Raw genomic sequence first — 17,719 nt, forward strand, 5'->3', positions numbered from 1 at the left:
GATGAACTTCAGATTCATTGTTCCCCATCATTGAAGTAGCTCTATGCTGATATGAATTCGTTACTCGGCCTTCAATACAGCAAAGACAGCATGCAGAGAAGCAGCTTTTCAGGGCTGTGGCTCTATGCGTTCACATTATTATTGAGCATAAATGCATGAAGGTATATTTGTGTCTGTATTACGCAAACAAACAAAAAAGGTTTTGAGAGCAAAGTTCTCGTTTGTAAGTAAAAATATATAAACTGAGATTACATTGTGTTAGTTTTGCTTAAAAAAGTGTTGCTCTAAAAATAAATATAACTTTGCAATATAATGTTGCTTTCATAAGCAAAACTAACACATAATGTATTCGTAATTTAATAGATTTTTACTTCCAAACGCGAAATTTGCTCTCTAAACATGTTTTGTCTGCGCTAATAAAGACACAGATATTCCTTCATAAAAATGACCCAGTGAAGGTTTTTAACAAGGACCTTCCTCAGAGAAACAACAACTGTTTAATCAAGTAATAATTATGATGTAATTAGCATATAGTAGTCAATTGATTGCCTTTCCAAAGCAATTGCATCAATTCGGAGCACCCTAATCTGTGGAGGGACACTCGTCTTTCAATGGGTAAAGCCAAAGCAATTAAAGCAAGTACTTAATTACTGTAATCTTGACCTACATGCAGCTTAAACTAAAACTCATTTTAGACCTTACTCGACTTTCTACCTCATTTTGGCAAACAGACTTTTGTCTCCGGCCTCCTGGGAGAAGCGCCTGTAGTGGCCACTGATCACTGTTCCCCAGAGACCGAAACTGCTGCATGTTGGCGCCTTTTCATTTAGAATGAAAAAAAACCCACATAATGTGTTGTAATGTACATAAACAGGAGTGTTTTTATGATTGTTGTGCCACGTGCTAATCGGCTTGCGGTCATTTAAATAGGAAAGTAAAAACTACTTTATTACAACGTTATACATAAACTTGTATTCATGGTCTCGGTGGTCTTCTTCACACAATGAATGGATTCCGCCCCTTCCCTTGATCAGTCGAATCAGAGCTGCAGCCAATCAGCAGCCTCGGCTCTTTGTGTACAAACAGGGCACCGAGCGCCCCGCAGCCTTTAAATGGGCCCGGCGGTGACGCAACGTCCAGAGCCGAGCAGAGGACAGCACCAGCGGAAACTTACACGCAAAGACTTTTTCCTCCCCAAACCAGAACTCCACCAGAGGCACGCAGAGGATGGATGGACCCAGAAAGTCGGTGCGCAGGAGCCTGTTTGGCCCCGTGGACCACGACCAGCTGCGCCGGGACTTGGCGCTGAAGCTGCGGGAGTTCGCGGAGCAGGACAGCCGCCGCTGGAACTTCAACTTTCAGACGGAAACGCCGCTGGCCGGCAGGTTCCAGTGGGAAGGAGTCCCCGCCGACGGCGCCGCGGCCGTCTACCAGGAGTGCGCGCGGCCGCGGGACGGCGTGTGCTCCTGCGAGGACAGCGCGGGCACCGACCAGGAGAACCGCTCCAACGTGTCCAACACGCGCACGCGGCCCGCCGACGCGACGGCCGCGCGGAGGAAGAGGTCGCTCTCGAAGCCGACAGCCAAGCCCGGAAGCAACGCACGAATCACAGGTGAGGAACAAAAAGCCGCGTCCACATCCGCGTTGAGTTTGTTAGTCCACGCAGGAACACGCGCGTATTCAATTGGAAAAGATGAATATATTAGGTGAAGTAAATATATTTCCCTTTTTCTTTTCTTGGCAGATTTTTTCGCAAAGAGAAGGAGGACGACAGAGACCAAGAGCATCCTGAACACTTTCCACCCAAGTTCCAGTGAAGCAGCTTCGTGCAAAACATTACGGTGAACACGCCGCTGAAAATGGACTATTTGTATTTTATGGACTGGACCAAGGCCTATTCACTGCACCAAAGGATTCTATTTTATGTTATTTTATTTTTATTTAATTATTGCCATCTTTATTATTTTATTAACCAGGGTTAAATTATGCATTTTCTTCTGTTATTTATTCTATTTAAGGACTTTAATTTAATGTCTTTTTTTTTCTATTTTATCATTTATCATTTTTCCAAATATGTTTATTTATATGTGTTTTTGTTCTCATTGATGAATGAATGCATTCTGTTTGTCAGTCTTGTTGGTGGACTCTGTTAGCTTTATAGAAAAGCCCCGTCTTGTCCTTGTCATGTTTTGCCAAAATGCACTGAGATTGCCAATGGCTACAAATGTTGTTATTTTAATAAATTGCTTCATCGATTCTACTTCTGAGTGATTATTATATTTGCTGACGACTCCTTGGAGAATCTTTCCTCTTCAAAATACGACATTAAACAATCAACATTCATTTGTTGATCTAATTTTGCAACACACCAACCATCAAAGTGGTTTATTCAGTCGCGTCGAACGCTAATAGTATCCTAATTTTGTTTCCTTTCTTATGGAAAAATGAGACAAAATAGCTCAGAAATGTGTATTTCCTCCCTCTAAAGCTGAAGTGAACTGTTCCCTGCAGCACACACTGATAGTTAAGGATGCAAACACACTGAGCTGTAATGTACAAAATAAAGCAGCCAATGTTTATGTGCAAACAACATGTCTCTTTTTATGACTGAGACAGTTGGCCTGAAGCAACAGACAAAACATCTTGCCAGCCTCTTGCCTTGGTATGTTTAAGGCACTACACACGAGATCGGGAGCATTTCCATTGTCTCCACACGGCTCTCAACATGGCGACCGCGGAGCCGGGCGGCTCGCAGCTAACGGTGCTAACATCGCTGTTCTGAGAAGCTCCGATAACAACACACACACAGAGGGAAAGCAACGTCATTTTTTTCTCGGGTAGACATTAATATATAATATCGCTTATGTGAAGAAAAAGTAAAGTATTTTTTATCTTGACTTATGCAACATTATGTTAATGCTCTGGATCCAGAATACTCCACCTTTAGATGGCAACTGCTTCTTTTTTTACCTAAAGTAAGTGCAGTATCAGGTATTCAAAGTAAAGTCCTCATCATGAAAGTGACGCTTAATGAAAAAGCTGACCCGAGAGTTATACAATTGTGGATTGATGAAGAGAATTTAAATATATTACATTTTTCATTATGATTGCAGGCACATCTTTGGTTTTGTGCTGACTTAGTGGCAGCCACACACAAGTAAGCTAATAATAAGTGTGCCTCTAAAGTCGTAGAGAAAATCAATTCAAGTTGCAAGTTTGGCAATCGAAAGGAGCGGAAAAAAAAGAGGTTTTCGAGTAATTGCATTTTCTGGGCTGTATTATGAGATGTTTCATAACCGCAATCATAAGGACTGTGCTGTCAGGCTTGAAATTATATCCGTTAATATGAGCTGTAACTGCCAAATTAGCCCATTAGAGAGGCCAAATCCCACAGCGGCGTATTCACTCCCACAGTGTCGGGGTTTTTTTCATCTCTAAAGAATTCCAAGAGGCCATCTGGCCGCGGAGCAGGACAATGGCCACAAAGCAGAGTGTGCCGTCTATTTCACCTGCAAATCAGCCTTTGGAGCTCCTCGACGTCCCCCCCCCAGGTCTTTTCCTTAACTTTTTTCTTTTCACTCCATTCCCTTTTCAGAGTCAAAGTGGCAATTATCAATGACATGTGCCCAAACCAATCCCCGCTAATGTTTATTCTCACTCTGGCTCGTGTTTACTGCCGTGCTACTGCAGCAAAAAGAAAGAGCAAACATCACATTTACATTTTTAAACACCTAAATGCCAAGGACAGTCAATGTTAAGTGTGTTATTTCTGCATTGGGAACAGATGATCTTATATTCTGCTCCAATGGATTTGTGTCTGTACCAGTCAAGAAATCAATTATCAAACTATCCCATGGGTCCAAATGATCCCGTGGGATCCCAATTTCTCCACCCAACGGCTTAATTAAATTCCCTTAAAGATGTATACTACAAGCTGCTCAGTGCATCATCAGTAAATTAGGTTTTCAGGAGTGCAGCGGTTGTGTCAATTAATACAGAACTGGTGCTGAATGTATCAGAGACGCACCGTGTATGTTCACACACTAAACTATTACCCAGATGCTGTCATTTCAGGAATGGAAATTGTATTAATCTGCATGATCTCTGCTTCTTCTGATCAAGTTAGTTTCAAATTAGAAGGAGCTCCATGACAAAACTGCAGGGGTGGCAGATGTTGGACGAAAACTTATCTTAATTAAAGGTAATACTTTTCCTTAATTTGATAAATAAGCCGCCTTGGAGTGTAGATTTGGAAATGCACAGGTTTTACATTTCAAGGTGTATACAAATTACACCAAAAGTCATTAAGAATTGATCTAAATGTGTAGCTTTGTATATTTTAGTCATGCTGATGATTCAGCAAATGAACCACCGTTATTTTTTCAACAACGCAGTTATTCCCAAACAAGACAATTTAATTCTTTGGGGGTTGGATTGATCCTCTCTATTTGTGTTTATGTCTGTTGTACTTTTCACTCTCTCTCTGTTGGGAAATCTGCCCTCCCCCAACTCCTGGTCAGCACAAAGGCCAACCACCCTCTGCACACTTTAGGAGGGCGGACGGCCCATTGTTGTGGGCGCCAGAGGCAGATGGTCACTTGGGCCTTTTCTCTGCACGGCCACTCGTGTGAAGGAATGCCTGGACACCCCATGGATGGTCAGCGGGGAAAGGGTCACCATCTGCCGCCCAAAGGTCACCCGTGTAAGGAACGTGGTTTTAGCCATGCTTTTGTCTATTTCCCAAAGTCAGCGAGGATACAACAAAGTGCCATGCAGCACGAGCGATACGCGGTTATTAAAGGAAAGCGTAACTTGAAGTGAAGCCTCCATTTTGATTGATTACTGAGGAGAAGAGTAACTGCAAAAACATTCTCTATTTTTTATGTAGAAACTGAACTATTTGCTTTTTTTTCAACCCACCTCTGGCAAAAGCAAACTCACAATAAACTGAAATATTTAGACAGAGATTCCCTTGAAGGCACCAGACACAACACATAAGACGCCTGTGATGATTACCACAATATTTTATTATTGCAACAGAAGAATATTTCTAAACATTGAAAACAAACAACCGTGAAAACAGCATTTGATTAAACTGAAGGCTTTCAAGTGAAGTATTGAAATGTAAGGCCTTTTCCTTTAAATATGAATTCATAAAATGTGTGTCTTTCACGAGAATACAGCATTTTTAATCACAGTACATGATGCCAAGGCAGTGGCAACGTCTTTGGCTTTACATTGAATAGATTTCAAGTAATATTATAAAAAGGCAACAAAGAATCCGTCAGAAAATTAATTCTCAATGACTTTAAAACTCAAGGCCAATACAATATACTAAACAATAAATGTTTAAATTCAAATAATAATTCACACATGGATCTAAGGAGACGTTTCATGTAAATATGATAACATTCAGCAAGAAGGCATTGAGTAATAACAGGCAATGAGGTTGAAAAAAAGTTTTTCCATTGGTCTCTTATTTGGCACGCTGTGTAACGGATAAAAAAAAAGTTATAATGCCTTAATTTTATGCATTTTTAAGCTGGTCATTTGGAGGATAGCAGAGCCAGCGTGTGTGGAAAGTGAGTGGTGGCAAATTTGCTTGAGCTAATGAGTTGGCAGCAATTAGTTTAGTGTTATTACTGCTTTTTCTTTCAGTCCTGGGTTAAAAACATGGCGGTCTGCTCTGTATGCACTTATCAACGGCTCATTCTAAGGTAACAACACAAAACATGTTTATTTCATCGGCTCAAGAAAACCTACTTATCAATATATTACATCTCTGCCAATAAAGCCCCCTAAATGTTACACGGTGATCCTTTTAAAATGTGTACAGTCCAGAGCTTTTTAGAAATCGAGTGTATCTATTTTGCCAGGTCTCTACTTATCAAACTCAAGCACAGGAACTCCACGAGAGTCAAACGATGAGATGACAGAAATTTGGGCCACTAAGCTAGTCCCGTTAGCTTTCGCAGGATTTCTGAATGCTGGGACGTTTTTCTCCTCATGAGAGGATTTAGCGTCTGCCTCATTCAGCTATTAAAGTACAACAAACTGATGTGCCGAGCTGTCAGCTGCATATATACTTTTTAATTTACAGAAAACACTTCGGGAACTAATCAAATAAAGTAAATTGGACCAGCTGTGTCCGTCTCACTAGCTAGTAACCCTTCACTTTTTATGGCTTTGCTGCTTAAGCTTTTTAGTTGTCTGTATCTCCCCCCAAATAATAAAAATGATCAGGCTAATAATCGTCGGCCTTTGGATATTGTTCACCTATTGCAAGAGATTAACCCAGTATCCATCAGCAGCAAGTCAATAGCTGAAATGACAGAAATAAAGGCCGCTAAGCTAGTTTTAGAAGCTAGTTTAGCTAGCTGGAGAGTTTTTCTCCATCATGAATGGCTTTAACTTTAGTTATAGAATATAACAAAGATATCAGCTTTTGCAAATGAATATTTTCAATATACAGAAAACACCAAGGAGAAATCTAATTAAGTTGACTAGCTGTGTCCATCTCACCAGCTAGTTAGCTTTCATTTTCTGTGCGTCTGTTGTCTGAGCGTTATAGTTGCAGAGTGCAATAAGTGCATTTAGAGGTCAGGGACTACGGAGAAGGTTTAGTTCCTGCAGTTAAGTTTGTTTTTTAGTGTTAATTTATAACTACTGCGAATGTAAAAAACTAGTTTTACAGACGTTACACCTTGTATTTTTGATGACATAACATAATTTTGTTACACAGTAATACATTTCGTAAAAATATGCTAAAAGGTCTTATTCGATATTAATTAGAATTAGAATTTAAACATATAACTCAATTTTGACAGACAGGCGGATGGATAAGATCCGAATGCATTTCATGAATTATACTTTTTTTTTGAGGAAGATTGGTTCCAGGTTTTTCAGCCGCTCTCGTCCTGACTGGCGGTGCTGCTGAAGGGATGCTTGGTGGAGGCCGCGACGGTGTTGGAGGTGAAGGGCGAAGGTGACGAGGACAGCTGTTCGTAGCTCGGCAGGCTGTCCTGGCTGGGGAGGACATTACAGGTCCGTCCAGGCTGTGTCCTCGGCCTGCTGCCACCTTCGCCCTCGCCGGCGTCCCTCTGGTCCCGCAGGAAGGTGAGGGACTCTGCGATGCGGTTCAGAGTGTGGTCCATGTGCGTTATCTATGACAGTCAAATAAAATATGAAAAAATTAAAGCAACATGTACACCGGCTCAGATTTGGATTCACGACTTGTGATTATTTTACTCAAAGACGAATTCTCAAGCGACATTTCAATGGTTTGTCTTTTTTGTTAGACAACAAGCGTCATAGTATTAAGCGTCAAACCAGATTATTGTACAGTAAATGGTCTGCAATGGCCCATCGAACAGAATTACACTTCAATAAACAATGCAACAGTGCTAATAAAAGATATTCATGACATGTCAAAATGCCACAATACTGCAAAAATGTCAAGCCCCAACCACGTTATTATTTACAAAACTAATTTCTCGACCCAAAACATTTATATTTGTTTGGTAATCTCTCGCACCGTTGAATGGGCAGGAAAGCGAGGCCCACTTTTTGTGTATTTTCTTTGAGTTTGTGATTCAACATTTTTGTTTTGACACATCTTGAAAAGAAGTAAAACAAAAAGAAAAAACATCAAGGTTTCTCTTTTTAATGCTGCGGAAAGTGGCACAAGCTGTTCAAAGTTTTGTATTTGATTCGACAGTAACAGGGCCACATGACTATTTCATATTAAACAAACAGTTCAACTGTTGTTGCATTATCCAAAACTATTCCCAATTTGAGTTTTCTTTTGATAAGTGAAACTGCCACTGTTCTGTAGAAAAGGCTTTTTTTTTTTTTTTGTTACATGAATGAAAAAACACAGCCATGTAAATATTTGACTATTCTATTTTACAAACAAAAGAAATGATCTGAAACAGTAAACAATGACTATTGCTCTGCAGTTTTCCTGTGAAGTTGCACACATTCCCACCTTGTCCTCCATCCTGTTGAGCCTGGATCCGATAGAGTTGGTGCCTTTGTCTTTGGCTCTGTCTTCAGGGGGAAGTAAATAAGAAGACGAGAGGATTAGCACTGTGGTTTGTTCCATATAGTTACTGTAACATGATTTGTGGGGTGAATCATTACCGGGGCCGGACTGGAACAGAGTTATCTTCCCTATAGACTGGTCCAATCTGAGAAAAACAACGGGAGTTTCAAGTCAGAGGAATATTTATCGACACGCTCTCTCCGTGTTTCCCGCCATTCCCCCGCCGTCTTGTTTTCTTGAGTTTATTTTTTGCCACGATTGCAACTCACCCTGAAAGGGATTCGTTTCAAATTTAAAAAATACCGGCTCGCTGTGCTTTATCCTTTCTTACACGGCTACTTGCTGAGGAAATCAATAATTTAACACAAAGAATTGATTAGAAAATTGTCTCCTTGATTAAAAAATTATGTTATTGCATCTGTAAAAAAAAAACTAAAAAATCCTCTCGCTGTGTGCGGTGATCAGGACGGTCTGCTAAGCTTTATTTATACTCGTGCGTTGATGGGACACAAGCACACACCAGTACACACAAGGGCGTTTTCATGCTGACTGGGCGTACAAACTAAATGTTCTGTGAAGAAGCAAGAAGAGTGTAAACGGCATAAAAAACAACCTGCCGACGAGGAATTGTAATCAACTGTGATCTCATATCTCATATTTGTGTACTACTCATTTTCTTTCATAAAGTACACTTAATACAATGTGCTCACATTTCGGAGGCGAAGCGGTGTTACCTTCTCTGCAGCTCCTTGATCCGCACCATGAGGCTGAGGTGACCCTGGGAGTACTGCTCAATCACGTCGCGCACATCGTACGGTTTACGAGCTTGCTGCAACGGGGACGAAAGAAACTTTACAACTCTTCCATCAAAAAAAAAGAACATAAGATCACAAATGTTGTGCATTTGAGACGCTTGCTGTTTTTCACTGCTGATATCATCATCAGCTCAACCTCCACCCACCTGTGTGTCTAGCTTTACATATCTCTGGGGCAAAGTATGTTATCATATATTATCCACCATTTCTGCTGAGCTTTACAAACAATAACTCAAATGTGCTGAAATACTTTAAACGTCAACATTTGAAATACTTAAGTCTTGCTACATACCTGGAAATTCCTCTTGGCCACAAAGTAACGCATTCTCTGGATCACCCGGATGGCTTTTCGGTGTGACTCTGTCAATCTGTGTGCAAGAGTTTCATATGAATCGGTCTGAAAAATGCAACGAAGCTGGGAGAATTGTAAAAATGACTGCTTTTTTTTACAGAAGTATCAGAGAAAGCATGTAAAACTTTAACATCCAGGTTCGTCTGCTTGAGCCCGCTGCTTCATTGTTCCTTTCATGGACCGCACCGCTGTGAAAGGATGGCCTTCACTCCCAAACATTTAGAGCGGCATAGTCTCCTTATTACTGTTCAGTCTCCAATAAATAAAGCCTCTACCTTAGGACTTCCTTTGAATGTGAACACGATGAGCAACTGTGATTTTTTTTGGGGGGGCAGAGGGGGTCTGTGTCTTCCCCCTGGAAATCCTTAATAAAAAGCAGAGAATAATTGCAGTGCATTTTAGCCCCCATTATTATGTTGCGGAAAGTATTACGGAGCTATTACTCATCTGGGTTCACGGGGAAACACAGGAAATGAGTATGGGAGGTGGGGAGTAGCTCTTTGTCAAGTCCAGTAGATGAACAAGGCCCGTGTGTGTCTCCATAATGGATTTTTCACCGGGTATGCGCAATGGTCTGACATTCAAATGCGGCGAATGTATCATAACATTTTGTCACATTAGAACTAAATCCTGAAATGTAAAGTGCTCTGTGAGCTATTATCTGCTTCCGTCGCCACCACAAATGGTGTTGACGTAACCAGAAAAAGACGGCGAGTCAAACAGGCTGAGGCAACGTCTTTTACAGCTCTAAATGAGTCTAGTGAATAATACTGAAAGTGCATTTCGAATAGGGAGTGTGTCTTATCTTAACCCCTGACAATAACGGACATGTGCAAATCTTAAGAGATTTGAATTTGAATTGTATCAGGAACTCATCCATAGTTTGGGTTTTTCCTCCAGATGAAGCTTGGCTCGCCCCCATTTTGTAGAAACAGTCAGGACTACAAGCGTGGAGTAAGTCCCGCCCCTTCCGGTGGATCGTATTCATACGTAATCAACGCTGAGAGAAAACTATTATTTTGATGCCATTTGAACTGTGCCATGAATAACTCATCAGATGTTTGTCAAATTAAAAATCAGTTTAAGTTAAAGATGTAGAAAATGTGTCAACTAGGAACGGACCAGAAAGTGGAACTTATCCAAAGCCACCAGACTGACAAAACCCGTACAGTGGTAGATAAGTACTTCATGCAACCCCACTTCAAAACACCTGTCACACACTATCCCGTTAAGGTCCCAATCCTTAAAGATATATTTTGACATAATTAAAGTTTGTTCAATAAGCAACTGAAGCTAGGAGATGATTAGCTTAGCTTAGCACAACGACCTTATCGTTAAAAGTGCCTCTGTTGAATATGGCTCAGTAACTACAAGTATATCTACATGATCAGTTTTGGGAGTGACACCAATCTGGAGTAAACTCGAACTTGTGCAGCAACCCTTGAATAGTTGACCGTGCTTCAATGTGTCCGATTGAAACTTCCGTCGCCATCGAGGGAAAAGTATTCCGCCTCGGCTTAACCCCAAGCGCAACGAAGCAGCGGCCGTCTCCAGCTGCTTCACGAGATCGAAGCAAACAGTACAAAGTGAGAAACACAAATACATCTTTCTGGGAGGCTGTGAACATTTATCCGCCCACCTAACTGCTACAATCCTGGCTTTGTGTTGTTATTTCGCTTTAAAGACCACGTCTGTGTGACAGGAAATGTAATCTGTGTTTGTTTGTGATAAGTGTGTGGCGGTTGCGTTATAACTCTCAATACCTCTGTCTTCAATTTACCAAACACTCTGTGTGTGTCAAAACCAGGGCAGGCAGATGCAGAAATATGACTTATTAATATGACCATCCAGAATCCATACTCCATCTTTTGAATTCAATCTACAACTACAAAAAAAAAGAAGCAAAATCTTCTCCCTTTTTTAAACGAGGTGTTCTCTCATCATGGATGAAACCAGCAGTGGTTGTCTCGTAATGGTTCAATTTAGCATGGGATTTGATGTGGCACGGCTCTGTGTGAACAGCTGGTTACGTATTTTGGACTCAGCAGAGCACAGAGTGATCCTCGCCAGCAACGCTGCCGCATGCAATTCCCCCTCTGCATCATTACCCCACCGTCTAGAAAAGGAAATCCCCATGGGTAAAAAACTGTCGCGCCATTTGTTTCACTTACTGTGCAACTTGCGCTGCACCACAGATACTTAACGCTCATTCCCTCGCATCGGTCTCCGTCTCTCGCCGCGCAAGTGCTTTTTTTTTCTTCTTCTTTCCTAATAGAGACTCACTTCACAGCAGACGCAGGAGCACTCTGGGGTTTGGCACATACACGGGTTAACTACGAGGAGCAAAAAAAAAAAAAACTTCTCCAGCATGCTCATTAAAAACACACTGGCACGTAACACACACACACACACACACACACACACACGGCATCACATTCAATTGCACTGCGCTCACTGCGACACGGAGGAGACGGGAGGCAGCTCGTTGTCTCGCTCCGGCTCCTGGTCCAGGCCGTCCGCGAAGCTGCAGCTCTTCTGAAGGGGGCCGGGGGACTGGACGTCCAGCGGGCTTCTTTTTACTGTGCGTTCACACGTAGAGACACACACACACACACACACACAGACAGACAGACACACACACACACACACACACACACACACACACACAGAGAGTGGACTTCAGTCATCAATGTAATCTGGGCATCCAGAGCATTCGGCGATGCTGCTGATTAGGTTTGTCCAGGGGCCCAGGCGGAGAGCCGCCTTTCAACAACAGTACATTTTAATTGGCACCTTTTGGAAAAACAACCTGCGTTCTAGGAATATTATTTGGTGCCATTGGTTTTGTATGCACTGGAAAAGTCATAGTTCTCTGTCATGGTTTTCTTTTCTTCTTTATGAAGTCAGTAGCAATCTATAACGAAATCATTTGCTTATTTAACAAAAACAAGACATTTATTAATAATCTTTCTTGTATTTTTGTCATGTATGCGATGATAATTGCTGGGTAATATGTATGTTTTTCTTCATCTTTATCTCTGACCTCTCTATATTTCTGCAGGAATGAGTCCTAAAACCTGGAAATGAGTCAGCATTTTGCAAAATGTCAGGTGTTTTTGGGTCGAGGCCTGAAATCAGACCTGTGGTTCACATAAGCGTGGTCAATTTTAACGTTTAACTCGTGGAATTTCAAGCTTTAACGTGTTTTTACAAAAGGCGGTTGTTGCTCACAAGTGTCTGAATGGGTCAGTTTGTTTCAAGCCTAATTGTTAATAATTTTAGTTTCGTATTTTGTATTTTTCTGGGCCAATCCAGATAGTTATCATCGCTAAGTGGTTCCAATTGGATTTTGGATGACTGAAGATGACTGTGGCGAAAACAAGTTGAAAGATAAAAAGCTATGAAACAAACTACAAATACACAACAAGGCCGTGGCGGCGGACTGGTGGACATGGGAGAGCTCTAAAGTTCACAAGAGGGGTATTTACTTTATACGTCATGAAACGAAACATTAAAGTCTCTTAAGCTTGTGTTAACCACAGACTTCATTTCAGGCATCGAACCAAAACCCATTCAAAAAAACCATCGACTTCGAGAAGAAAATGCTGACTCATTTCCTGCTTTTAAGACGCATTACTACAGCACTCTATGCAATAGCCTAAGTAACTAATTTGACTGTAAATTCAATGCATTGTTGGTCAAATATATATATATATATATATATATATATATATATATATATATATATATATATATATGTATATTGTGATTATTCACAATGTAATTTGTTTAATTGGTCTCTGTTGATATCTTGCTGCACCACTCGTGTGTCTCTTGCAATGCCCACCAGGATAAGGAAAATAAATGAGCCTTTATGTTTTATGAGGTTGCTTTGTTTTATTTCCACAAAAGCTAAGAGGAAAGGTTTATTGTCTATTTGCCGCTGTGCTGCCCCTTCATTCCATACATAACGTGGCAATTTCAAACGCATTTTGTTCTTGTGAGAAACCCTCACTGTGTACAGAGGAGTTAATTTGCAGAAACAGATGAAGGATATTGTTGAGATGAATAAACCGACACCGGCTTGATTTATGTTCCCTCGAGTGCGCCATAAAAATAAACACGATTCATGAAAATGAACAGAAATTGAAATATCTAATCAAAACAACCCGACACCAGTTTGATTGGTATTCCCTGAAGGGCAGAGAATACATGAATACAGGAAAATAAATAGAAATCAAATATTTGTATTTGCGGAATAACTCGTATTATCTTTCTCTTCGAGGATGCTTAGGATGCTCCTGATTGAGTGAAGCGTCCTTGATTACAGCAATGAATGCTTAGGAAAGGTGCTTCAATGCTTCCTTTTTAATTTAAGGATTTTTTATTTCGGCCAAAATGAACCATCTTTAACCAAAGGAAAGGACATAACGACGCCCCACAATTCCTTGCGGCAGCAACATTTGAAGCATCACCGCCAATAACATTCACCGATGTTGTTTATTTGTACATTTACCATCCTTCCTAGGAGGTGTGATTGTTTTTTTGGACAGGAATCTTTACTCCGTACGTGCTTTTTAATGTGTTGTAAAGTTTGCTGTTAAAAAAAACAACATCCGCACAGCGTTTGTTTTGTGAATTCTCCAAGACCTCGAGTTGTTTGACAGGACATTTCTTTTTGACGGCAGAACATTCAGCAGAGTTGTTGTGGGCGACCGCGTGGAAACTTTATTGCATTATTTTTAAAAACCGCACCGGAGAGAAATGTGACACAGCCGGTCTGAAAGAGAAAGCGTGGTGTGAAGTGCGTGAGCTTTTAAATGGGCTTCAGAATTAAACGGATGTAATTGGTGCCGTCAACCGGGGACAAACACATGTGACACGACAAGCCATGACGAGCCGGCTGATGGAGCTCGATAACGAGAGTGCAGAGAAGCGCTTTCACCACTTGGAGGGTTTGTGGCATGTGGATCCATGAAGGATTTGTTTTTAACTCACGTCACGTCCTTTTTTATTGACTCTTTTATTTGTACATTACCTCAACATATCCACAGTGCCAGCACGTAAGATATAGACACTTCAAACCATAGCAGACTCTACGCATGACCCCCTAAACCCCCCCAGAAAACTCATAAGACACTCATATTTACATGTGTGGTTGTTACCTGGAGGCGGTGAGCTGAACTGAAGGGAAGACAAAGACGTCCAGGACTGCTGGCAATCTGAAGCACAACAACATTGATGTTATTCACATACTACGGCGCTGACTCAGCATGCGACTTTCCATTAATCAGGGGGGTCATGCTTTTAGAGGAACTGAGATGATTAAAAAAAAAGAAAAAAAGGTTGTTGAAATGGACAGTTAGAGAGGACAGTAAGTGCACTGAGGACACAGACAGCAGCTCACCACATCCGCCCAAAGTGTGGGATCCAAAACACAGCGAGAGAGGAAAGAAAGACACAAGCAAGAAAATAGGCAGTTACATTTGAATAAATGAGCAGATTTGGAGACCACACACACACATAGTCACACATACAGTATAATATACAAATACACTGAGAGTTGTTTCCGCCATTGTTAAATGGGTGGGAAAAAAAGTAAGTGTCAGTGTGATGTAATACAATTCAGCAGTTCCACAAACTGCATCCCCGAAAAGATCATTAAGTTAAATTAACACCTCTCTTAGGCATTTCCAACCACACTGAATAATATGCTCTTGATGGAGGATTAGTAGATTTCACATAATTCATTTGAGCGAGGTGTACCTAATAAACTGGCATCTGAATGTAAGGAGTAATACATCCACCGCCGCACAACAACCAGCATGTGAATGGTTGCATCCTCTCTAATAATCCTGTAAATAAACTACACCTAAAAAAAATCTAAAGAAAAACAAAAAAAAATGAAATAATACCTGAAATTACTGAATTTAATTTAATTTTTTTCTGAAAACCCAAACCAGGCCGCCGGTGTTAGCTGACTCCGTAAGCAGCTGTGCGCTCTGTGCATCCAGTCAATAAACGCACACACCAGATGGCGACGTGGCAATTCAGTTAAATGATTCATAAGTTAAAAGCAGCACGCGGCAGAAGAAAGAGGAGCAGTACGACCTGTAAAATCTCCTCAGCTTCAAATCAAAGACGCTGATTTTCATTGAACGCGAAGCGAACAGACCCGCGTGCGTCTGCACGACTGATCGAATTAAATTCTGCTCTTGCGGCGAGAGCCGAGAGCAAAGCGGCTACATGGAGATGCATTTCAGGGTTACCAGCTCGTGTAGGATTAAAAAAGGAAATATATCTAAGTCACAACAAAGAATACGATCCAGTTAGATGTTTGCAAATGTTAAGCTTGCTCATTGGGGCCTGTCTAGTATCTAATTGTGTTCATCTAAATTAAACAGAAAGTCTGGTAATGCCCTTCAGGCAGTAGAGTCGGGTATTGTTTCAAAAAGCGCATTTCCATCGGACGCCGCAATGTTTTGGCGGGAATACACGGCGTTCGACTTAACCACAGTGGGCCGATTTCATGTCGTAATGAAGGGTAGAAAGCTCACGGTTACTGGCTGCGAGCAACAACAAAAAAATCACATATTGGACCCCAAAAAAAAAGGATTGAATGCAGGTATTTGATGGGAGAAGTTTTACTACTCCTTGGTAATGGGTTATTTCGCTCAATGCCTTCAAGCTATCGAGTACCAACATCCGGGTCTATGCAACACTGACTATGATAATAATAATAATAACCAGAGGGACATCCGGAGAGCCACGGCTACCACATTTAATGGGTTCTCCCAGGCCACCGAGTTTCATGAAAATCTGGGTAGTTTCTTCCCAAAATCCTGTTGAAGAAACAGACCAACAAACCGAACTGAAAACATTACCTCCTTTGCTTTGGTAATCATGATTCATTTAATTTGTTTAAATCTTTTCTCAAGGTAGGGTTTGCATTCATGTGTAAAACACAAAAGGAGAAGAAAACATCAAGGGACGCAATGAAGGTTAAAATGAATAAAGATGGAAAGTGAAATGAGGTGTTTAGGTGTGATGAAAACATCTCAGTTACTTTCATCCCGTGTGTTCGAGAAGGACTGTAAGAAGGTCGCCGAGGATCATTTATGCTGCCCGTACAAACGCTCCACTTTGAACAGATAAAGACAACGTATGTGCAAAAAAGTTGAATGCAGGACTTTTACTGTGCACTGTTTATAATTTTACTATTGATAGTTAATAGTCTTTCTTAAGAAAAAAATTATCTTTGAGCAGGAAGTGTCTTAAAACATGCATTCTCTCTGACTTATTTTTGCAAATTAAGTCAGATTGTATAGAAGGCTATGCTCCGTGTGTTAAAGCTGCATTCTCTCTACTGACCACCAGGGGGCAACTCGTCTGGTTGTATAGAAGTCTATGCTCCGTGTGTTAAAGCTGCTCTCTCTACTGACCACCAGGGGGCGAATCCTCTGGTTGTATAGAAGTCTATGCTTCATGTGTTAAAGCTGCATTCTCTCTACTGACCACAAGGGGGCGAATCCTTTGGTTGTATCGAAGTATATGCTTCATGTGTTAAAGCTGCATTCTCATTGTAAACATGAGTTTATGTCTCAATCTCTAGTTTCAAGTCTTCTTCAATACAGCGTGATGTTCATTTAGTAAATGATGGTCCATTTAGAGTCTCTACCTCCAAAAATGGTCAGTTCCATTCAATAGCTAAAAAAAAAAGCTACATGGCGACGGTCGTATTCCAAGATGGCGACATCGCTGTCCACAAGCCAATGGGTGACGTCACGATGACGACGCCCACTTCTTATACACACAGTCTCTGCCTGTTCCCATTCTGCTATTTACATCCCCTGCATATAAGCATGTATGTATGTATGTATGTATGTATGTATGTATGTATGTATATATATATATATATATATATATATGGGCCCTCTCTCCTCAGCCATGTGCCAGGTAGTCTGACGTAGACCCCCCACACAGTCACGGTGGTCCCGTCCTTGTTTCGGGCTCCTTGCCAGCGTGTTCCCCCGGTTTCCGGCCGGCCTGCTCAGCTTGCCCTCGCTGACTGATTGCTTGTTACTGAACTCGGCTTTGAACTCCCAACCAAAGCAAACGATTGATCGCTTTGAACTCCTCTGCCTGTGAGTCCTGCTCCACATCTCTGAGTGCGCAGAGCCGTTACCGCAAAGGCATTTGTAAAATGAAAGTCACCTGAGACTGTTGAACTCGATTCACATCAACCGATACTCCTAATTGCAAACGCAGCCGCAACTAATTTGAAATCTATCGACAGACGCATGCGGTTTATGCAGGATATGATTTGAACTGCTTCTGCACAGCACTCTACAGCGCTCCACTTCTGATCCAGCAGCACAGTACGTTGTGTGGTGTTTTTTTTGGAAGTTCGGCAGTGCGGCGCCGGAGTTCACGCTCATCAATGCAACCTCACGTTTTATTGCTGCAATGCGCTCATTCATCTTTAATGTCTGGACTTTGTCCTCTCCC

At 41.4% G+C, this 17,719-nt stretch overlaps 2 protein-coding genes across 2 annotated transcripts in view; one reads left to right on the forward strand and one right to left on the reverse strand.

Moving 5' to 3' along the window:
• Positions 1 to 1,227: 1,227 nt before the first annotated feature.
• cdkn1ca (cyclin dependent kinase inhibitor 1Ca) lies at positions 1,228 to 1,845 on the forward strand (the record flags this gene model as incomplete). Its single annotated transcript, XM_079217345.1, has 2 exons — positions 1,228 to 1,612; positions 1,745 to 1,845. The coding sequence occupies 2 exons, from the start codon at positions 1,228 to 1,230 to the stop codon at positions 1,843 to 1,845; spliced, it is 486 nt and encodes a 161-aa protein (XP_079073471.1).
• A 3,167-nt stretch (positions 1,846 to 5,012) lies between these two features.
• Positions 5,013 to 17,719, reverse strand: part of kcnq1.1 (potassium voltage-gated channel, KQT-like subfamily, member 1.1) — a 36,924-nt gene continuing 24,217 nt past the window's right edge. Inside the window, exons 11-17 of the mRNA XM_079216547.1 lie at positions 14,377 to 14,433; positions 11,667 to 11,790; positions 9,152 to 9,227; positions 8,779 to 8,873; positions 8,143 to 8,189; positions 7,988 to 8,049; positions 5,013 to 7,163 (exon numbers count right to left, since the gene is read on the reverse strand). Of these exons, the coding sequence (XP_079072673.1) occupies positions 6,903 to 7,163; positions 7,988 to 8,049; positions 8,143 to 8,189; positions 8,779 to 8,873; positions 9,152 to 9,227; positions 11,667 to 11,790; positions 14,377 to 14,433 (722 nt within the window). The 3' untranslated portion in view covers positions 5,013 to 6,902. The remainder of the gene's footprint in view (positions 7,164 to 7,987; positions 8,050 to 8,142; positions 8,190 to 8,778; positions 8,874 to 9,151; positions 9,228 to 11,666; positions 11,791 to 14,376; positions 14,434 to 17,719) is intronic.

Source organism: Taurulus bubalis, assembly GCF_910589615.1.
Source record: "Taurulus bubalis genome assembly, chromosome: 4".
Lineage (NCBI taxonomy): Eukaryota > Metazoa > Chordata > Actinopteri > Perciformes > Cottidae > Taurulus > Taurulus bubalis.